Here is a 22306-nt window from a genome sequence, read left to right as displayed (position 1 = left end):
TGTGAAACGCACTGATGCGCGCTCCCCTTGCCCAGGCCCAGTCCTGCTGCCCTGCCCACCGGCGGTCCCCAGGAAGTCCCAGCTCCGGTCCCCCCACAGTCCAGACTGCAGGTCTCAGCACTGGCGAGGAGGCTCCCTCTCGGGGCACCAGGGGCTAGAGAGGCCTGTCCTGGGGTTCCCAGCCCAGGGCACTGCTGCCCTGGCAGGCCCGAGCCACAGAGATGAGAAGGGGCCCCTTCTGGAGAGCAGGACGGAGCCGGGGTGCTCAGCTGCCGGGGAGCCCCAGCACAGCAGCCCCTCGCCGACAGGTGAGGGCAGCAGCAGTGATGGGCCCGAACACAGGGGGCAAAGCAGGCGCTAGCCTGCGGGTGGCCCTTGCGACCCAGTTCCCTAATCCCTTCACACTGGCCCCTTCTACCCTCGCCACCCTGGGGTTCCATGCGCTCCAAGGAAGGCTCGGAGGAGCGTGGCTGGTCCACCGCTGGGGGCTTGGGGCTGCCGGCCACCCACCCGCGCCCCTCACCTTTGCGCCCAGCGGGCAGTAGCCTTTGAGAAAGTCCGTGCAGACCTCCGCCTTCCGGGACACGTAGACGTGGCTGTACGGGCAGTTGCTGTTACTGCAGATCCCCTTCAGAAAGTATGAGCACACGGGCATCTGTGGGGGCAAGGGAGCAGGTGGTGAGGACCCGCAGCCCCCTGCAGCGCCCGTGGGCGCATGGGCCCCGTCTGCCCGGTACTACCACAGCCCCCGTCCAGCCCTCCATCAGGCACCTGCCCCCCCTTTACAGGTAAGGCAGCGGGTCCCCCCTGAAGGACCGACCGCCTGGGGCTCCGAGGCCAGGCACGAGCCGTGCGGAGACTGTGGCTGGAGACCCGCACCCCCAAGGGAGAAATGGATGCGCAGTGCTGGCCAGCACCTGAGGCCAGGCCAGGTGGGGGCTGCCAGCCCTAAAGGCAGACAGACCCCTGGCTTCCCCAGAAGGCAAGGCCGCCGGGGCAGGGCACAGGCGAGGATATCCAGGCGGGGCTGGCCCCAGGCCTGCAGGACGGCTCAGGCCCAGATGTGCTGTCACCTGAGCCTATCACCTGCTCTGAGACGGCCCCAGTTTCCAGGCAGTGGGGCCGTGGTGGGATAGACGCCTAAAAGCGCAGGGGCTGGAGGGTCAGGGGGAGACAGAGCACAGGGGCTCTAGGTAGAGCAGCGGCCGACAAGGCCCGGAAGGTCCAGCAGATTTCCCCACTGCTTGGGCACCTGGCAGCATCTGTGGGCCGGAGGCCTGACTCCACCCAGGGAAGCCTGTGGAGGGACTCTGGGGAGGCAGGCAGGTGCCCTGGAGCAGCCTGGGCTGCGCTGACCACAGGCTGACGCCGCGGAGGCCTGGCAAGGGGCCTGGCTCCAGTGCCCCGGAAACCAGCAGGTGAGCCCAGGGGGACCCGGGGCGGGTACGGAGTGGGCAGCCTGGGCAGACCCGTGTGGCCCAGCACCCTCCGGCCCCTGGGACACAGAGAGGCGGCCCACTTTCTCCCCACAGGGGGAAACTGAAGCCTGAGGGCCAGCAAGGAGGGGTCTCTGATCTTGCCCACCCTGACCTCTGCAGTTGCCAGGCAACTCTTCTCTGGGGCCCCTCCCCGGGCCACCTCCTGGGCCGTCTGGTCACCCCCTAGGGGGTCTCCCCACCTTCGGCAGGCCTGTTGACCCTCTGGGGGGTCTCTCTGGGACCTCCCCTCCCCTCCCCTTCTCTCCCCTCCCCTCCCCTCCCCTCCCCTCTCCTGTCGGACCCGCCCCTCACGCACCCCACCGCAGCCCCCGGCCCCCAGTGGGTCTCCACCGGCTGGCACTCCGGGGTCTGGCGCCGGCCTGCCAGGGGCCCCACACAGGAGCCTCGGGGGGTGGGGGGCAGAGGGGAGGCCAGTGAGGGAATGAGGGAGAAAGCAAAGAAACAAAGGGTGATTTAACGTGCAAGAGTTTATTTTTAATTGTCTTTTAACTGCAGCGCACGGGGGAGAAGGGCCGGCCCGTTTGGGGCTGCTGGTGGTGCGGCTGCAGACAATTCCCTTAATGTGGCTTTTGATATAGAGCCCAAATTAGCTCTAATAAAAAGGGATAATAAAGCCAACTCTCACAGCCAACGGAGCTGGCCTCCTAGCTGTCAGCACGGCCGTTACCGAGAGGAAGCTGCATCCTCGTTTCAATTAACCTTGTTTGCACCCACCACGTCCACACAAATAACAATAACATTAATTCAGGGCGCTCGTGCGGGCGCCCACATCAGACAGCTCGGAATGTGCGCCAGCTTCGGAGCCGGAGCTAATGAACCTGAAACTCGACGTGAATTTCCAAATTGCTCACAACAGAGTTTCGAAGCTCTATTAGGGAGAAAAATGCTGATTCTCTTCAAGTTCCTCAAGGGGAAAAGCTGTTGTAGTGGCAGCAGCCTCGGCCCGACCCCGCCTCCCCTAACCTTGCCGCGGCCCCAGAGCAGGGTGGGGGGCTGAGAGGGGTTCCCCGCGCTCACCGAGGCCGAGGGGAGGGGCCCGGGACGGAGGGGCCCAGTGGTGCACCTGCCTGTCCTCCTCTGCCCTTCCTTCCGGCACACCCTGCCTCAGCCCGCTGCCGGGCGCCCACCCCGGGGGGCAGCTGGAGGCCGCTGCTCCTGGGCACGTGGCAGCGGTGGCCACACAGCCGGCTCCCGAGCCGAGAACCGTGGGGCAGTGCCTGAGGGGGGCGCGGGGGGGGCGCTCACCTTCTCCTTGGACACGTGGTGGGAGAAGGGGCACGTCCCGTCTGTCTTCTTGCACGTGCCCCGGAGAAACCTGTGCAAATGAGAGGAACAGCGTCAGAGGGGCTGGCATGGGCAGGGACCCCCGCGGCCCCCGCCCCAGAGGCTCACCTGGTGCACACGGCCACCTTGTCGGGGTCGTGGATGTAGGGACAGTGCTCGCCGTGGTTGCACCTGCCGAAGCGGTTGTAGTACATGCAGTATTCCTGCTGCTGCTTCCGCCGCCGCTGCCTCGCCTGCCGGACGATGGCCAGGCTGCGCTGCACGGCCCGGCTGTGGACAGGGCGGAGGTGCGTGAGCCCGGGGGACCCCTTCGCCCCCATCCCGTGAGCCCCGAGCCCAACCCTGAGGGACGTACCTGGCCAGGGAGCGGCTGCAGCTGCTGGCAGGGTCCAACCGGCCTGTGGGGCAAGAGGCCGGGTCACGTCAGGCCCGCGGGCAGCTGGCTCTCCTGCTCCCCACCAACCTGCTGGGCGCAGCTCCCCCCTGGGCCCCGCTCTCGGCTCAGGCACTGCTGCCCCCCAGGGGAGACTGCCTGCCCTCCTGGGACACTGCCGGACCAACGCCCACCCGTGCGGCGGGGGGGGGGGGGTGCGGGGCGGCCCGTACAGGGACCAGATCTGGCAGCACGGCTCCCGGCGACACTGGCTACTGAGCAGCGGCCTCACCTCAAGTCAGGTGGTCCCAGGAGAGCCTAGGTGCTGGGGGCCTCCCTACTACCTTCCTCTGCCGGGGGCAGGGCCTGGGGCTATGAGACCTGAGTGACGATTCTTATGAATTTAAAGGGTTAAATGAAAATATAATAGTAAGTACGTGGCCACAAAGCTTGACGTCCTCACTCCCAGGCTCTACAGGGACGTACGTGCCGACCTGGGCCTACACAGGCCCCGGACAAGCACATCCGGCCCGGAGGCCTTCGTGGGCCATGGCGGGTGCCCACTCCCCCAAACCCTAAGTGCAAAGACCCGTCAAGTCCTCTCTGAGGTCACTGACTGTGGCCCAAAGGGGAGCTGTTCATGAAGTGAACGGTGGTGATGAGAAGGGAGCAGGTGACAGGATAATCAAAGCCAGGGGACAAGGGGCAGGTGGGCAATGTCTGTCCTGTGCAGGCAGGGGGCAGGAGTGCAGACTGACGTACAGCCCCCTGCTTCCCTTTTGTGGATGAGGTCACTGCCCCCCAGGACCAGGGTGGGCCGGGCAGGGCCCAAGACTGCTCAGATGTTCCTCAAACACACATGTGAACCTTCCCAGACCAGATTCCATTTCCCACAGGCAGCTGCTGAAATGGATCCGGTGGCGAGAGGCAGAAGTGACATCACTCAGAAATTCTAGGGACCTGAGGCAATGACAAAGCATCCCAGGCTTAAAAAGGGATGTCCCCAAGCTGCCTGGCTCTGAGCCGCCCCCATCGGAGCCGCATGGGAGGCCTGGGCAGGTGGCCCTCCAGCCACCCAGAGGCCCCTCCCTCGGCCTCCCCAGGACGATCTGTGCCAGGACCCGCTCGGCTCAGTCCCGTCCAGAGTTCCAGACCCGGTCACGCAGGCATTCTGACACTGCATGTGGCCCGCGGGCTGGACCTTCAGGCACCCCCTTCTACATCTAGCCTGCGCCAAGCCCTAACCACTCAGTGGACACTCCACACAAACACTCCATGTGCCCTCTCTGGGCCACCGTCCCCTGACCACTGTCTGCCCCTCTCTGAGCCTCGGTCCCCTCAAGCTGAAGCGGGGTGGCTCCAGGGCTGCGTGGTGAGACCCCCACTGAGAAGGAACTGCTTGGCCCAGGGGCCCAGGCCCAGGGGCTGGCCGAGACGGGAACGGGGCCGGTTCCAGAGCGGGGAGCGGGCAGCAGGGTGGAGAGGAGCTGGGCGTCCCGGGCCACAGCGGAGTCCCGGCTCCCCAGCTGGGGATGCAGGTCCCGGGGTACCGGCTGGAGGCCAGTCCAGGTGGCACGGGGTGCTCGCACACCTGCCCGCCCCGGGGATGACGGAGTGCAATCCGATCGCTGCTGGGAGCGCGGCTTCCCAGGCTGCCACCCAGGCTGCCGGTGCCTCTGTGGCGCCATCTGCTCCTGCCAGGGCCCACGGTCAACATGTGTCTGCCTGTCAGGCCTGGTGTCTGCGGGGGCGGGGCGGGGAAGGGACAGGTTTACTCCCCTTTCCGTGGTTTGCTCTTAAGAAGATACCAGTGTGGGGCTCGCAGCAGGAGGCACTGTTCAAACCCCGAGCGGTGCTAAAACACGCACATAAAGCAGCTGCCGGAAAAGAGGCCGCGAGGTGCTGCGGGCGCTGCAGGGTTCGGCCGAAAACCTTGGCAACCGCGGAGCAGGCGGTGCCCAGCCTTCCGAGAGCTGCGCTGCCCGGGGATCTTCCCAAAATAGACCCGGCGAGCTTGGCATCGCGGCCCCAAACCTGCCAGCCCCCACCGGGCAGCGCCTCACCCTTCACAGGCCAGCGAGCCCAGGCAGGGGCTCTGGGGTCAGAGGGAGCGGCCGGGCAGCACAGCCAGCTTCTGCAGCCCCGCGGTGCCCCGGCTGGCCCGGCCATTCCCAGGAAATCGCGGCCCTCGGCGGAGGGGGCCCCAGGAAGAGGCATCCGGAAGGGAGGCAGGCAGCGGGGTGGGGCCTTGGGTGCGTGGCTCCCAGCCCTCTCTTGTGCCCTCTCAGCACAGGGCGGGGTCAGCAGGTCACAGATGACTGGATAACCTGCCCAGGGGTGTGTGGTGGCCGACGAGCAGCAGGGAGCCTACTCCAGTCTGCCTCCCTCGGGGAGCTGGGGGCCGGCCCCGCAGCCTAGGCCGGGGGAGGTGGCTCTGGCAGACACACTTGGGGCCTCTGCTCCACGGCAGGGACCAGCGGGCTCTTGGGTCCGCGACGTACGCCAGGCCTGGTGGAGCACGAGCCGCAGCCCACGCCCGGGTGCACCCAGGTCGGGGGGGCCAAACCACACAAGGAGAGGCCCCCGGGGCTGGGCCCTGCGGGTGGGCAGGCCTGAGAAGCGGGAGGGAAGTCCGTGGTCACTGGGCTCGGGGGGAGGAGGGTGCCCTCCACCTTCCCCGTGGCTCGGGGGACCCCAACCAGGGGCCAACACTGTCCCAGAGAGGCCCAGCGGCCGGGAGCCAGAGTCAGGACGGGGGCGGGCTACCTCCCTGCCGGGTCAGAGTTCTGCTGACAGAAAAGGAGAGATTTCTTTCTTTCATTATTATTCGTCCAAGCAGGCCACTGGCCAGTGGGAGCTCCTGCAGCTGGGGGTGGCCTACCTTCTCCACAGCAAGCGGTCGGGGGTCCGGGTGGCCGGAGCTGGAGGCGGCGGGGGCGCGGGGGGGGGGGGGGGTCCTCGGTGGGTTCTGGCTCCAGCTCTGCCTCACACCCGGGACACGCCACCCAGCGGTCTGCGTTCCAAGTCCCACCTCCGGCCCCCGCCTGCCCTGAAGTTGGGGTGGGGGTGGGGGCTGCCGGGACCCTGCCTGCACCCTGAGGCCTGCGTCCTCTCTTTATGGCCCGAGGCCAGGCGGCCGGGACACCGGGCGCGGTGAGGCCGTAGCTCTGTCCCGCTCTGTGTCCCGAGGAGACTGGAATGCTGTGCGGCTGTGCACCTGCGGGGGCGTGGGCTCGGCGAGGCGCCTTCCGCGGTGAGACGACGCAGGACAGCCGTCTGCTCAGGTGTGGTGCGGTCTATGCCGGGAAGGGAGAGGGAGCCCCACAGCCCCTTCTGCTCTCTGCTCTCCCACCCCAAGGCGGCGGGCGGCCCGGGGTCTCCCGGGAGCTCTGGCTCGCCTCTCTTGTTCCCTCCCTCAAGCGGCCGCCACGCGGCACAGACCCGCCTCTTCCTCTCTGCCTCCAGGTGCCCCTCCTCCCAGCATGGACTCGAGGGGCCGGGTGGTGGGTGCGGCCCCACCCCCAAAGGCCCAACCAGCCCGCCTGAGGTCAGGGCCCACGTGGAGCGGCCCACACGCAGCCCCAAACCACAACCCACTTCGGGTCCCTGCTGTAGACAGTGTGAATGCCAGGATGGCCAATGATGATGTCTGGCCGGGCCAGGGAGGAGTCCCTCACACCCGGTGTGAATAAGCAGCCCCGGCATCACCAGGGCCGACAGGAGGTGAGGGTGCTGAGGAAATGTCAGCAGAACGGGCCTTATTGCTCGGGCCCGACCAGAATATCACTCCGCAGAAAGGCTGCCCAGCAGCCCTCTGTGGCTCCGTCCACCCCACACAGCAGCCCGGGTAGGGACAGCCCAGAGAAGGACCGGCGGCCACGTGTGGGGCCTCACAGACCATGAGCACGGATGCCATGGGCTGGCTGAGGGGGAGGGGGCTGTCTGCTCACCCACAGTGGCATGCCCTGGGGCCTGAGTCCCCAAAGGAGGCCCAGCCAAGGCTCTGTACCTGCTCCTCCACTGGGCAGCTAGCTGAGGCCAAGGTGGAAAGGCCCTCAGATCACACAGCCCAATCCCTTGAGAAAGGGATGGGGAAACTGAGGCAGAGAGACAGCACAGAGCCGTGGCCTTCGGGCCCCCCCAGTGCCTCTCCTGGGCAGCCCAGTGCACCTCGCCGCCCACCCCCTAGACCCACGTACAGAGGCCCTGGGGACACAGCTGGGCAGGGCTTCCGGGAAGGGCCCCCAAGCTACAGATGGTCCCAACGCCCGCCTCGCCCCTGGTCCAGGCCTCTTTGGGGGGTGGGGGCCGGGAGCAGCTGGGTCTCTGCAGGCCCCACACTGCCTGCAACCTCACCCTTTTTTTCTTGACAGAAAAGGATGGGGGTAAAATTGGACTGAAACCAAAATATTTTCTAGTTAATTTGTATAATAAGCGAATCCAAAGCATTTCCTTCTCCTCGGCCTGTTTCCCCAGGCCGCGGGGGCATGCGTGGTGGCGGCGGCGGCTGCCTCCAGACACAGCGGGAGGCATTGCCAATGAGATTACGGGGCGCCGTGGCCCCAGGTGTTCGCCCGCCAGGACCGTGTTCACCATACCTGGCTCATCTCCTTTGTCCAGGAGCAAAACGTGGAAAATCAGGGCCCGCTCGGCCGAGCGAGAGGCAGCGCATGCGGGGGCTTCCCCAGGGGACGTGGGGGCTGAGAGGCCTCCCCATCCGTGCCCGGGCTGCTCCGGCTGCCCCGTCGGCTCCGACAGGGACGGCTATGGGGGCCCGGCAAGCACTGAAGGGGAAAATGAACTCCTGGCCTGGGCCGTGGCCCATTTGGGAAGCGCTCACGGGGATCGGCTCCCTGGGAGCGTGGGGTCACGGGCGAGCCGCAGCAGCCGCCCACGATGGACGACGCGCGGTGGGGAGTCAGGAGCCAGGCCCAAAGGCTTCCTGGTCCCCACCTCCGAGGAGCCTCACCTGTGCGCTGGAGGGGCCTGGTGGCGCCATCGCCGCCAGGCCGGCCGGAGGTCTTGGAGAGCTTGTTGGCCGACACCTTGTAAAGGACCCCTCCGATGCAGCGGTAGCCTTTGTTCCTCCACCGAGGGGGGCTGGCCTGTGCTTTCCCACCCCCGGCGGTGGGGCGCAGGCGATTCAGCACCAGAGACCTGCAGAGACAGAGAAATGCCCAGTCGGTCTGGCCCCAGCCGCCCGCAGTCCGTCACCCACTGTCCCCAACCCCACTCAGCCAGGCTGAAAGGGCACAGGTGGGGGACAAGTCTCCCCCTCCATCATGTACAGCGCTGCACGTGACTGTCCAGGCCCTGGCCTTCTGACAGTGTCTCTCGAGGGAGGTCCACTGCGGGGGGAAGGCTCCTGAGGTCCACACCAAGACTGGTGGCCGTCACCACTGCCTGGGAACATCTTCCCCCAGACGCTGCTCCAGCCCACGTCAGCCTGGCCTTTGGGACAGCAGGTGCTTTGGGGCCAGCAGGCCCCACGGCCAGTCCTGCCCCGCCCCTCTATCCACCACACGAGAGCCCAGCATCGAGACCCTCACAGACCCCCACGCAGGCAAGCCATGTGGGGGAAAGACTGGAGATGCTGGAAGGGGTGTGGGACGGCCTGCGGGACTCGCTGAGTGGATGACCCGGGCAGGGAAGGCAGACCAGGGCCTGGATGGCCCTGGTGGCCACCTGCCCACTCCTTCCCTCCAAACTCTCCTCCCACGGGGTCCTGGGCCCCGTCCTGCCAGAAACCGGCACCCCCCGGGGAAGCCAAGGGCGGAGTGGATCGGGAGGAGGCCCTGGATGCCCCCACTTAGAGAGACATTCCCCTGCAGACACCACAGCTGTGGTGGGCGGCGGCCGCAGGCCCCCAGGCTGTTCTGGCCCACCCGCTCCCCGCCCCCCCAGGGGTCACACGGGCAGGCTGCCACCCAAATGAGGGGACAAGGGCCTCCCACCCAGGGCGCCCGGCATGGAGACCAGCCAGCTTCATGACTCCAGAAGGGTGTGGGGCCTTTCCCCCTCAGGACACATTTCAGCAGCAATTTGTTTATGCAAATTGACCTTAATTCCATATTAGCTCAGACTCTGCTCATAATGTTATTACCACCGAGCGTCCACACTGCGCCCCACTGGCAAATCTGGGGCTGTGAGTGCCGGTGCCTGCCAGCAGCAGGAGGGCAGGGCGTGAGGAGGGTGGGCCTGGCCGCGGGCACCACCACCACCGGCAGCGGGGACCTGGTGAGCAGGCCCAGAGCAGCGCCATGGCGCCTTCCCTTCGGGTTCTCCAACGTCCTCACGCCGCCGCGCACCCCACGGCCCTGCAGCTCCCTTTCCGGGCGGGGCAGGGCGGGGCGGGGCGGGGCCTCCCGGCGGCACCCAGGCTGGTGGAGGGGTGGTGGCATCGAGGCTGGGGGGTTGACGCCACCCTCACCACGTGGCCCCCTGGGCCTTGGTCTCTTTGCAACTCGGGGGTGATTCTCGCCAGCCAAAGCCTCTGAGGACACGTTAGACGGATCCTGTGCGCAAGCGAGCCGAGCTCAGGAGACCCACAGCTTCAGTGTGAGGACAGGCCAGGCAGCGAGGGCCGAGGACACCGCAGCCCGACGGCACTTAACCCAGTTTCCCTTAATTAAAACTCAAGTTCACAGACACCAATCTTGGGGAAAAGTCCTGCCAAGGGACCGCGGCCGGCCTGGCTCGTGCCATGCGTGCCCTACAGGCCCCAGCTGTCCCTGCACAGGGTACATCTTGGCAGAAAGAGGGCAGGGTGGGGGGGTGTCCTCTAGGGGAGAAGACAGACCTCCAGGCTTTCCTCAGACCCTGGGGCCCCAGCTCTACCCACCCTGGTCTCGGGGTATCTATGTGTCCGGTGAGTACCTGCCTGTCCCCTTGGCCAGCTCAGAGGCCAGGCCGAGGTATGAGGAGGGTGGGGCCGGGCAGGCCCATCCCGTGTGCCCGCACCCGCCGCAGAACGCCGTGAGCTCAGAGGTGGCTCCGGACCCTCCGCGGGCGCCGGGGTCATTGTGCACAGGGCACAGCTTGGCCTGAGTCCTAACCCCACGACTGAGAGCTGAGCCCAGGGCGAGTGGCCACCACAGCTGGCTCAGCCACAGGCCAACGGGCCGCCAACAGCCCTGGCCCCCAGCCCCACGACGTCCAGAACCCTCAGCGGTGTCACCACTGGGAGGGGCAGCTGGGGAGCCTCCGCTCTGCAGCCCCGCGGCTCGAGCGCGCCGGCAGTAAGCCCAGCCCGCGCACACAGCACACTCAGCCCTCAGGGCCAGACCCCAGACGGCCCGGCAGGCTGCGCAGCGAGATGGCACAGATGTCGCTTACCGGAATAAGGCACCGCTCGCAGCTGCCTCTTGCCTCGGGGCACAGACCCTCCTCACCTGGGCCGCCACCATACCTGCACCCCATCCACACCACAGGACGCCACAAATCATGAGGGACAGGTGGGCAGGCAGACACGTGCCCCACCCCCTTCCCTGGGCCCGGCACCTCAGGATCCGGCCCCCTGCCCGGATGCCCCAGAAACCCAGCCCTTCGAGGGGTGAGGGAGCTCACCCCCTGGCACGTGCCCCTGGCCGAGGCCGGACAGGGACAACCCACCACTCCTTGGGGCAGTCACACAGGTGAAGCCGCAGACAGGGACCAGGCCCAGGCAGGGACCTGTGGAGGTGGAGGCTTGGCAGGCTCTCAGTTTAGAAGGAGCTAGAAGCTTCAGGATAGACTGCGTTCCGGCCCCGAGGGTGGTCCCATCCAGGCCCATCCCACAGCTCTGTACACAGAAGAGCCTCAGTCTGGGGGTTAACGGCTCCCCCTGAGAGCGGGACCCAGGGACACGCTCCTGGCTCCTCGGCTAGGCACTGGACACACCCAACGCCCTGCTTGGGAGAAGTGCCCTCCGTGGTTTTTCTTGGCTACAAGGCATAGCTCACACATCGCTGATTATTCCCACACTTATTCTTATGGAGGACCAAGACTGAGAGATCGGTCTCCTCTCCCCCCAAAAAACTACACCCCTGGGTCTGAATGGCAATTATGGGACGACCACGGGCCACCTGGCAGGGCTGCAGGCCTAGCAGCTCGGTTCTCACGCCCTGGCTCAGAGTGGATGGTCTACGAACAGGTGGGCACACGGCCCAGGGTGCGGGGCTACCCCCACGAACAGCCCCGGGGCCCACCGTCTCCAGGGGCCCACGCAGGAGCCCCATGGTGCCGCAGGACTGTTTGGAGGAGGTGGATGCAGCCACAGAACTCGGGGAGGGCTGGCCTGGTCTGGGGAAGGCCCACCTGCCCGCACACAGCCCAGCCTGCAGCTGCACAGGACCCCCTCCCTCACCCCGGCTGGTTCCACTTGCTGACTTGGGACCTGTGGCCAGGCAGGCGCCGGGCGGGCAGGGGCTGCCTTGTAGCTGTTCAGTGCCTGGGTGTCACGGCACTCCAGTAAATTGTTACCCTAATGGAGAGGACAGCCTTTGGAAACCAACTGTATTGAGAAGAGGGGATAAAATTAATGAGATAATAGCCGGGCCAAGGACCCGGAGAACGCGCCTGCCCTCGCGGCACGGGCCCTGTAATTCCTTTTCTACAACAGGAGCCTCAGATCTAAAGGCTTCTCCCATCCGTCCGGCAGGCCCATGCCGCCAGGAAATTTCATTAACGCTGGAAAATAGGAAAGGTATTAAGCGTGGATAATGAAGGCCAGGGAGGGAACCGTGCCTTAAGATAGTCCTCTTTCTCGCCTTTGTAATGGGAGGCATGAACTTTCCCTTCAAATCCATTTCTAATCCATTTGAAATACTACAGCAAATTATCTTTCCTTCAGCCCGAAAGCGGCCAGCCAATTTACTCCGAATAGAAGTGACAATGCCCCAGGATTTATCACCATAACCTTGACTACACCAGGGTGAGGGCTGGGCCCCTCGCCCCCCCCCCCGGGGGGGGCACGAGGAACGGGTGGGGGGAGATAACATTTTAAATGAAAAGCAGTGGTAATGGGGAGACAGACACACACACCACAGAAGTAGGTTTAAAAAGAAAAGCTGTCCACGTGTCTGCTGCCTGGGGAGCAGCTGGCAAGTTCCAGCCTGAGGCCACGGAGGCCACCCCCCGGGGGCGCCCGAGAGGAGGGACGGCAGGGTCTGGGCTAGACAGAGGGCCGCTCTCCGGAGAAGCCAGGGAGGACGGTGCTCGCCCATCTCCTGACCCTGGACGCCACACTCCCCACCCTCTGGGCATCTCCTGTGGCCACTGCCTACAACGGGTCCACGCAGCCCCCAACACCGTATGCGGGCGCCCCTGCCCGCTGGGTCTGCGGAGACGGGCCCACTCACGGTGTCTTCCAGCGAGCGCGTGCACGTGAGGGGCGGACAGGCACACAGGCTCCCAAACACGTGAGCACAAGGACCCTGCCCGCCCTCCTGAGGCCCCGGCGCACCCGGCTCCCCCGCCCCCAGACCCGGGGCTGAGGACACAGCCGGTGAGGCCAGGGAGGCCAGGGGCAGGCTCAGGTGCAAGTGGATGAGGGGCAGGGGTGGGGTGGTCCCAACCTCCAAGAAGCCCGGGACAGCGCACGTCCCAAACTAGGAGCCTCCCCACCAGGCCCAAAGGCACCTTTCAACAAATACCATCTCAGGCTGCCCCGCACAGCCACCTTGCAGCTTAGGGGACCCCAGCCCCCACTCAGGCTCCCGGCAGTCCTCAGGTTTCCCCAAGGAAACCACACGTCACAGCCCACGTGGGCCCACCAGACTGGGGGACAGGGCCGGGCCAACGGGCCACACAAAGGCTGGGCACAGATCTGTGTGCAGGACCGGAGGCCACGCACCTGGACGGAAAGTCACTGGCGGGAACTGGTGGCCACCTGCCCCCAGTGAACGCTGTCAGGCCCGCGGAGGCATTTTTGCCGGTGGGTTCTTCCCGCCTCCCTCAGCGAGGGCTCCTGGAGTCGGGATGGCCCCACAGACTGCTCCCCACCTTCCACACAGACCCCTCCCCTCCCTGGGGACCCTCACCCAGCCAGTGACCGCAGTCACCGAGGGACCCGCCTCACCTGGGCTGGCCCGCTCTCTCACCCCCCAGATGCAGGCCGGGTCCCCACCCTGACTCGGAGCTCCCTGCTTGGGTCCCTGCACCCCCCTGTCCCACCAGCTGGTTTGAAAACAGCATGTTTGACCAAGTCCTGCCCCCGCTCCCCTGGCCCGCTGCAGCAGCCCCCGCTCTCCTCACGGGCAGCTCCGTCAGGAGACCCCGCCGGCTGGGCTGGCAGACCACCCCTCCCCCGCCCCCAGCCAGGACTCCAGACACACCGGACACTTCTGCTTCCTGGAAGGCACTGTGGCCCCTCCTCGCATGGGCCTCTAGGCCTGTTCTCCGGGCCGTCCCTGAGACCGAGCTCAGAGGTCAGGACCTCAGGGAGCCTGTCCGATCCCCCACGGCCTGCTGTCACGGGCCGCCAGCCCCATACAGTGCTCTATCACAGCTTGGCACACCGGGCCCTGCTCACCACGGTGCCCCTGACCTGGGCACAGGTACGCCAGGAGGGAGGGGCTGGGTGCCGCCTGGGGTCCCCCGCACCGTGGCCCTCTTGGGGTCGGTTCAGGTAAGAGTCGGGCAGGGAGAACGGGCAGCAGGGGCTCCCCGAGAACAAAGGGGCCCGAACGCACAGGCGGTGCTGCTGGGGGCGGGGGCGGGGCGGGAGCACACGGGAACGTGGACCCTTGGAAAGACCATCAGGCGTGAGCACGGCGGGTGGGTGCAGTGCAGGAGGCTGTGGCCACTGTCCGGGGCCGGCTGGGCAGAGCTGGGGGAGGCAGAGGGCCGAGGTGACCACACACAGGAGTGTGGGCGCGGGTGCCAGCGGAGGGGCTCCGCCAGGCTCCTGGCCGGAACTCAACCTCCGACCCCCGCTGGCTGGGGCAGGGTCAGTGCGTGGCCGAGGACCCGGCGGCCTCTCTAGGTCAGGCCTTCCAAGCCAGTGGTGACCAAGCAGGAGGCGGGCAGGCGGACTGGGGAGCAGAGAAAACAACCGGGGAAGCATTTTTCAGGAAATGGAGCACGGTTCTGCGAAGCTTCGAGGCGAGCAGGGAGTGCACCGTCAGCAGAAGCAGTGCCCGGGGGAGGCGGCTCTGCACAGCGAATCCCAAGTAGGTCAGGCTCAGCCGCCACCGTGACAGGCTGCAAAGTGCTTAAGTGGGCTTTCCACGGAAACGCTGACGGGCGCCACCTCAGCTCGGCTCGGGGGGCTTGAGTGCGCCCACACGGGCCTGCAAGGGGCCTGCCCCCCGCCCGGCCGCGGCCCACTCTGCCCCCAGAGCAGCACCCGGCGCCCCGCCCACACGTGTGCCCGGCCCGGAGCCAGGGCAGGGGGCGGGGGGGCCGCCAATGCTGGGCAGTCTATGGGGAGACTTCTGAGGGGGAGGGGGACAGTGTCTCAGGTGAGGGGCCCAGGCAGGACCGGCAGGGTGGGAGGTGAGAGGCTGGGCCCAAGTGCAGGCCAGAGGCAGGAGTCTCAGAAACAGGGCTCAGTGCCAGGGACCTGGCAGATGGCACAGGCCTCATGACCACTGTGGCAACCTTGGTCTCCTAAGATCCTCCTCCAGCCACACAACGGGCCCCCCCCAGGGCGATGTGGCCCACGGCCCGCTCCAGGGACCCCCAATCCCGGTGAGTCAGGGCTGGGGCTCCGTGCCTAGCCGGGGGCTCTGCGCGCTGACCTCCTTACACGTCCTCGGGCCACCGTGGGGCGGAGGCAGGCCGACGGCTTGGCCTTCCGGGACACATCCCGCAGCAGACAAGGGGCCAGGGGCCTGGGTGGGAGCCGGGGGGGGGGGGTACGGGCAGGGGGCTGACCTGAGGGCTTCATCACTGAGGTGCTGCTGCTCTGAGGAACCCCCCGTCCGTGTCTCCCCAGTAACGGACGGCAGTGATTCAGGGCGCCCCTGGCCAGCGGCGTGCTGGTGGGCAGTGCTAATTGTGCTGCCTCCGTTACAAACGCCGCGGCTCCATTACGAGGGGCCGGGACTGTTTTATGCGCTCACATCTATTCAATTGGTATTTCGATCAATGGATGCATTACAAGCTTTCCCTTTAAGAGCCTAATAAACAACAAGATGGAAAGTAAAATTCTCCATAAAATGACACTTTTAAAAATCCATTTCAGCTGAAGCTATTGGCGTTTTGTACGTTAGCTACAAAAACCAGGTATTGGGCCTCAGTGGCCCTATTCTGGAGCAGAGTCCAGCTCCGGGGGCAGAGGGCGGGCGCCCAGGCTGGGGGCGGGGGCAGGGCCCTGGACCGGCGAGGTCGTCAGCCCAGGCCCGCCTTGGCCCGTGACAGCGGGTGAGGGGCAGGGCCGGCCCTTTCTCTGTTCCCTTGTCTACCCCCCGCACCTCTCCCTCCACCTGCCCCTTCACCGTCTCTCTCTTGCCCCCCTGCCCCCCGCCCTGTTCACTGGGCATGTGTAGTTCAGGATGACCATTCCCCCAGCCCCCAGAACTGCATCGGGCAGACATCTCCACGCTAGGGGCAAGCCAACGGAGGGCGACTCGGGCAGCAGAACACCCACCGGACCTCCTGCCCGGGACTCTCCGAGAAGACGTCAGGAGGTCAAGACCCCACCTGGCTCACTGGCTCCTTGGCTGACAGCTCCTAAGGGAACCCGGCCTGAGCCGCCTGGCCCGTCTTGTCCACCACCCTCCTGACCGCGGTGCAGGACTGAGGACACCCACAGGGGCAGTCACGTCCAGGCTGAACCCCTACCCGTGCTCCACATCCCCCCTGCAAGCTCCACCCCCAAGCCTGTGCCCCACCTGGAACAGCACTCCCTCCTCACCCCTGGTCTCACACATGAGCCACCCCCGCCCCTCGCGGGTGGCCCCCTAGGGCATTCACGCTGGCACGGGTCATCAAGGGGCCCTAGCATCTGGACACAGCTGGGCTCAGGGATGCCGGGGGCAGCCCACGCCAGAGGCACGTGACAAAGTGAAAACCTAGCGAGACCCACACAGAATGCCAGGAGCCCTGACCGTCGTGGAGCCCTCGTGTCCACCTGAGGGGACTCATGGACTGAGGGGGTGGAAGAGCCAGGTGCCTCCCCCCCCCCCCCCCCCCCACCCGAGGGGATCACAGAGCAAGTGCAGCCTGGCTCCCCTGGAAAGGGGCCGGTGTCTTCAGCGGGCCACGCAGACACCACACAAACATCAGGAAAAGGCACACGAGCTCAACAGCCAACGCTCGACAGCCAGAAGGCGAATAGGGACTTGCCTTCGGGGGGACGGAGAGGCACAGCCTTCCAAGACCCCCGCAAGAGCAGGCTGGCGCATATGAAAGAAAGCAACACACTTAAACATGAGGGCAACCCCAGCAGGTGTGCCCAGCGGCGGTGCAGAAGCCCTAGAACGTCGCGCCCGCAACACTTCGAACAGGTGGGATGAGCAAGCAGCCCAGCGGCCAGGGGTCCCCGCCAGTGGGCGGGGTTCCTGCGCGGTGGGTGGGCTAGGAGAATGAAATGCAGGGCACCCTGCCGGCAGTGGGCAGCCCTTTTCGGATCCCCTCTATCCCTCTCTCTCTTGCCTCTCCCACGTGTGTGCTCACTCTGTCTCTCGCAAAAATAAATAAGCAAAAAAATGTCAAAAACGAGAAGTTTATTTATTTATTTTGGGTGGGGAGGAAGAGAGAATTAGGGGGAGAGAGAAAGAAATCTCAAGCAGGGTCCACACTGTGAGAGAAGAGCCCGATGTGGGGCTGGGACTCACAAACCGTGAGATCATGACCTGAGCCGAAGTCGGATGCTTGAGCAACTGAGCCACCCAGGCGCCCCAATAAATAAATAAACCTAGAAACAAATTAAATGCAACTCTGCTGCTTTGGAGGCTGATTGGCTGGGGAAGGCTGAGAAACTGAGCTTAGGTTTCTCAAGTTCATCTGGAGGAACAAACATTTAGCAGTGATGAAGGCTAGGAAGGTTAGTTGTTAGGACGCGGAGTCCAGAGACGGCACGGTCTCCGGTCCCCTGGACTCTGGCACAGCCGAGGGCTCATTTCAATAAATACGTCTCTGTGGGGACACAAAGGAGCCGTGACCCCTACCTTAGATCACGAGTAGAAGTTACTTCAAGAATCACAGGTAAACTAGTCACACTTCTGGAAGAAAACATGGCGTTGGGTAGGCAAATATTTCTTACACAGAACACAAGACCACTGCTCATAAAAGAACAAGACTGATAAATCAGACACGGTTAAAACACAAGCCCCAGACCATGAGAAGATCTGAGAAACGATCCATAATGTGTAAAGAACTCCAGCAGATCAATAAAAAGGGGCACAAAGGGCTCCAAGGGACACTTCACAAAGGGGCACGACAGCGGACATTAAGGTGGGACAGACGCTCGACGCTGTAAGTCACCAGACACACGAATTAAGACTTCCGTGAGAGACAGGCACGGTCCATCAGCGTGGCCACAAAGGGGAGGACAGGGCCCAGGAGGTGCTGGTGAGGCTGGGGTGCTCCTGTGCCGACCAGGACAGCCCCTGCAGGGCAGCGGCCTTACTACGACCGCACAGCACCCCCACCCTCTGAGGCAGCAAGTCCGAGGAAATGAGGGTTCCGAGCTATTCGGCAACACGCCCAGCAAGGCTAGAACGACCCACTGAAAGCACAGTGACCGCACCGTGGTGCGTCCACATGCCTGGACGGAGAACAAGCTACTGCTACCCACGGGGACGCGTCTGGGCCCGGGAACGACGGGGTCTCAAGCCACAGACGGGGCGGCGTACGCCACAGAAATCGATTTCCTCTCAGTTCTTTTCTTATGGTCCAAGATCAAGGAGCCAGCATGGTTGGCTGCTGACAGGCCACCTTGTCCCCAAGTCCTCTGTAAGTCTGCAGGGAGAGCCCCGGTGGCTCTTCCTCTCCTGAGAAGGACGCCAATCCTGTCAAATCAGAGTCCCGCCCCATTGACTTCATTTAACCTCAATGACCTCTGTAAGGCCCCAGCTCCACACACAGCCACACGTGGGGTCACTCAGGCCATAACAAACATGAGCAAATGCGGCCGGACACCAAGCAGCACGTACTGTGTGACTCCGTTCCCCCGGGGCTCGAGAACTCGGAGGCAGGGCTAGCGTGGCCTGACAACGGCCGAGGGGGCGGGGGGGGGGGGGGGGGGGGTACCGTGTGGGCCGGGGTGGGACACCTGACCTGAGTGGTGGGTACACAGGACAGAAGTCCACAGAACTGACCACCGAACAAACAAACCACGAACGTTTTACAAGGGAAAATTAAAGACAGAGATCTGTGCAGAAAGCCAAGTTTAGGAACAAGCATTTCCACACAATAAAGGCGTCATTTTTAAATAACAGGAAAGTCTGATATTTAATGGTCCTGAGACAACCAGATAGCCATTAAACACAATTAAATTTGAACCTTAATCTTACAGCATATTCCCGAATAAATTCCAGGTAGGTTAAAGCTTTAAATGTAAAATCTGAAACCCTAGCACTAGAAGAAAATATAACTGAACTTGTATAATCTTAGGTGGGGAAGGCTGTTCTGCACAAATCAACAGGCTAAGTCTTAAGAGACCGGCAGATTTAAGTACACGGAAAAGCAAAAAGATCTGTTAAAAATCCTCATGAACAAAACTGGAGGGCAGAATTCAAACTGAGAAACGACAGACCGTCTATGATAAAACAGGGGTGACAGCCTGAGCACTTAAAGAGTCTTGCAAACCTGTTAGAAACAGGCCAGAGGCAAATGAACGGTAAACATCTGAAATGTTGAACTTGACAAAGAATACAAATAAAACTGAAATTAACATCGGACAGCTTTCTCGTCCAGTACAGTCCAAAAGCCTCTGGCAGCGGGTGGGCGCTCCGGCAGAGAAGGGTGGGAGAAGGCCCGTGGGGGCGCTGCAGGGCCCCCCCCCCACCAGCCTAAGCCTGGCGGGCAGAAGAACAATGACAGCAGGAATTGCAGCTGCCAGGCCTGAAGGGTGCCCAGCTGGTGATCCAGGTGTGTCCACCTAGCCAGCAAGACAAACGTTCACTCCTCCAAGTAGCCTTCCAGTCTGCAGACCAGAGGGCAAAGGCCACGTGTCGCAGGGAGGACGTCGAGGCAGCGGGGGTCGTGAGTCAGGTGGGAGCTGAGTCTGGCACCAGCCCGAGTCGCGCCCACTCCCTGTTCTAGCACTGTGTGGATGACAGGCGCTAGCACCTGGCGGTACAGCCTTAGACAGAGGACGTTCCCAGGTGGAAAGCACTTGGCCAGGCCCGAACCGAAGTAGGAGCTGGGGACAGGGGAGGGGGAGGGGTGTGCGTGTGTACAAGGTGCGGAATGCTTCAGAGCACCCGCGGGGGGGAGGGGGGGGGCAAAGGGGGCGCTAAGCCTTCGGGCCCGGCCCCGCCCACCGCAGTCGGGGTGGGGAGGGGGAGGCGGGGGGCGGGGCCGGCGGGGCGGGGCCCGGAGAGACCCACCGGCTCTCGGCCTGCCCCGCCCCCAGAAGAGAGAGGCCCGCCTAGGGGACAGAGCTGGGGCCATAATTTATGCTCCCCCGCCTATGCTTTATGGCTTTCTTAATTCGGCTCCTGCTACTATTAATGTAGTTAATGCTGAGATTATATCTATTTTCTGGCGTCAGGCGGTGATTTATTCAAGCCATTTTTCCGGTGGAGGCTCCCACGCTGTTAAATCAAGTGCCTTGCCAATTAAGTGCTGACTTGGGAAGTGGACGCAATCTTAACAGACATCTAACCGCAAATTAAACCGGGGCTCCTTACTCTGGGGAGTGGGCGGGGCAGCCAGGGAAACCTTGCTGACTTCGAGGAAAGTCAGAGGAAAATAAAACCACCCTGCACCTGCCCGCTGGCTCTCAGATAGGGGCACCAGAGGTGCGGGCCCTGAGCCAGGCTCAGCACAAGCTGGGGTCAGGGCTCCCCCTGGCCATGGTGGCCACCCTGCCGGGTGGGGGGGGGGGGGTGCACAGCTGGAGAAAGGGCCCACAGAGGTCACTGCGCCTGTCCCAGCACAAGGAGGTCTCTGCAGCTGCGGCCCCCATCCACCCAAACAGAACACCTCTCAGACATCCCCAGGACCCCTGAGCCGTTCCCAGTCTGCACGTGTGGTGGCAGAGAGACCCTCGGACAGCCTTAAGAGGGTGCCAGGTGGGAGGGGAGGAGGGGATGGGCGATGGATGGGCTGTATCTTGCCTCAGCAACGCAGACCCTGGTCCTAGCCCAGAAGGGCGAGGGAAGGCCCCCGAAGGAAGGGCAGTAGAGGAGGGGCTCACGGAGTCCCCTGCCTAAGGACAATGCCCCATGCCACTGGTGGGGGTGGGGGAGGGAAGTGGGGGAGGTAGGTGGGGAGCAGAGGCAGAGGTGAGGCTAACTGCCAGAGCCCTGGCACGGGTAAGACACCTGGCCCTGTCCTGCACCCCACAGGAGCCTCCCCCCAGAGAACCTGTGGGTGCCACAGTGCGGCCCTGGGATGCGGTGGCAGCCGGGCCGCCTAGGCCAGCACGTGCTTATAGGAGCTCTTTGGCCGTGGTCCTCAGTGGCTGTGAGCCCCGACACCTCGGCTGACACAGGAACCCTCTCTCCTGTGCCCCTAGCCCCCGGAGCAGTGTCTCCCTCACCGTCTCCACAGGCCCTGGCCCAGCCCCGAGAGGGGAGCCATATTTTGGGGTAAGAGCAGGCTGAAGAGTTGATATATGCGAAGAGTTGAATAGGATATTGATTATGCGAGTGATGCTTTGCTACTACCTCTAAAACCAGGCTGAAAGTGGTATTTAAAACGGTGTTTGACTATGTAAGGCACCCAGGTACCACTGGATGACAAGAACGTTTTATTTCTTCCTGTCAGAGGCAGTATTTTCAGCTTCCTCTGCTCCTCATCTGCAGGGACATCAGGGGTCACCAGTGCTGTCACGTGAGGGCCCGAGGTGCTGGCAAGACGTGGCCGAGGGGCCCAGGCACAACCTGAGGACAATCTTCCCCAGGTTCCATGGGGAGATACCTGCCAGGACCTTCTTAGGCTCCCCTCCCAACGGTCCTGCTGTTTTCAGAATGAAGCTCCCCTCCGGCAGACCAAGGGACGGTCTCATGTTGTCATGAAACACGCCTGGCCGACGCGGTTACTGCTGGCCCACGGGAGGCCACAGCATGGCTTGTGGGCTAGCCATGGCAGCAGCAGCTCTTAGAGGGTCCTGTCCTCCTCAGGGTTTGCTCCCAAGGGGGCGAGGCGCCTGCGGCCCAGCCCCTTTCCTGCCGTTTCCCCCAGAGCTGCTGGCAGGACTCGGCCACTCAAGCCAGTCTCCAGAGAGGAAAGCAGCCACGTGCGCGTCACACGGATCAAGACCCGGTGCGTGCGCTACAGCAGGCAACACGGGCCAACCCCGGCGAGGGGGAGTGAGCCTGCCAACAGGGCCACCCAGGGGCAGATGGCCCAGGGCCCATGCACGTCGGGGGTGGGAGACAGCTGGGGAGAGTGCGGACCCGTCAGGGCTGGCACGGCGATGGGGAGGCAGGAGGGCCACCAGAGGGGCTGGAACCCGCCTCACAGCCACGGCCAAGCCCCGTGCGCACGCAGGCCGGAAATCCCCGCACACCTACTCGTCCTGGCTTCCCTCCTTCACTGGGAAGCCCACCTTCCCTGTTTCTGGAACCCACGGCATGGCCAAGGTACCAGGATGCAGCTCCCCACGGTAAGAGTCTAAGAGTGCCAGGCAGTGGGAGCAAGACGGGGACAAATGCGCTGCGGAGAAGCAGGGACAGAGAGGAGGGATGGGAGGGACGCAGCCACGTGGAGGTGATGACAGGGGAAGGGCAGAGACCAAAGACAGAGTGGCCAAAGACCAGAGACACACTCACACACGTGAGACCAGCAGGACCGGGGGGCTGGCGATGACAGAGGCCGTGCTGGTATGAGTGCCCCGCTGCCCCGACCGTGGCCCCAGCTCCACCAGGGCTTCCTACCCAGCAGCATGGCCCTCTGGGACACAGATACCAGGGACCAGCTCACCACAGGCCCAGAGGAGGTGACCAGCCCTGCATGATGGGCAGGTCCCAGCCTGAGACAGAGCAGATGGGGGGAGGGGTGCGGGGGGCCATGGTGTCTGCCACCCTCCTATCCCACGAGGCCTCTGCATCAG

The 22306-nt window shown here is 64.1% G+C and overlaps 1 protein-coding gene across 1 annotated transcript in view; it reads right to left on the bottom strand.

The window, feature by feature from the left end:
* The window catches only part of ZC3H3 (zinc finger CCCH-type containing 3), an 88446-nt gene that overhangs the window by 18918 nt on the left and 47222 nt on the right, over nt 1-22306 (bottom strand). Inside the window, 5 exon segments of the mRNA XM_049632816.1 lie at nt 524-655; nt 2745-2814; nt 2892-3053; nt 3139-3181; nt 8126-8313. Of these exon segments, the coding sequence (XP_049488773.1) occupies nt 524-655; nt 2745-2814; nt 2892-3053; nt 3139-3181; nt 8126-8313 (595 nt within the window).

Source organism: Panthera uncia, chromosome F2, assembly GCF_023721935.1.
Source record: "Panthera uncia isolate 11264 chromosome F2, Puncia_PCG_1.0, whole genome shotgun sequence".
NCBI lineage: Eukaryota > Metazoa > Chordata > Mammalia > Carnivora > Felidae > Panthera > Panthera uncia.
The sequence above is the reverse complement of the archived record's forward strand: the minus strand, read 5'-3'. Positions and strand labels throughout refer to the sequence as shown.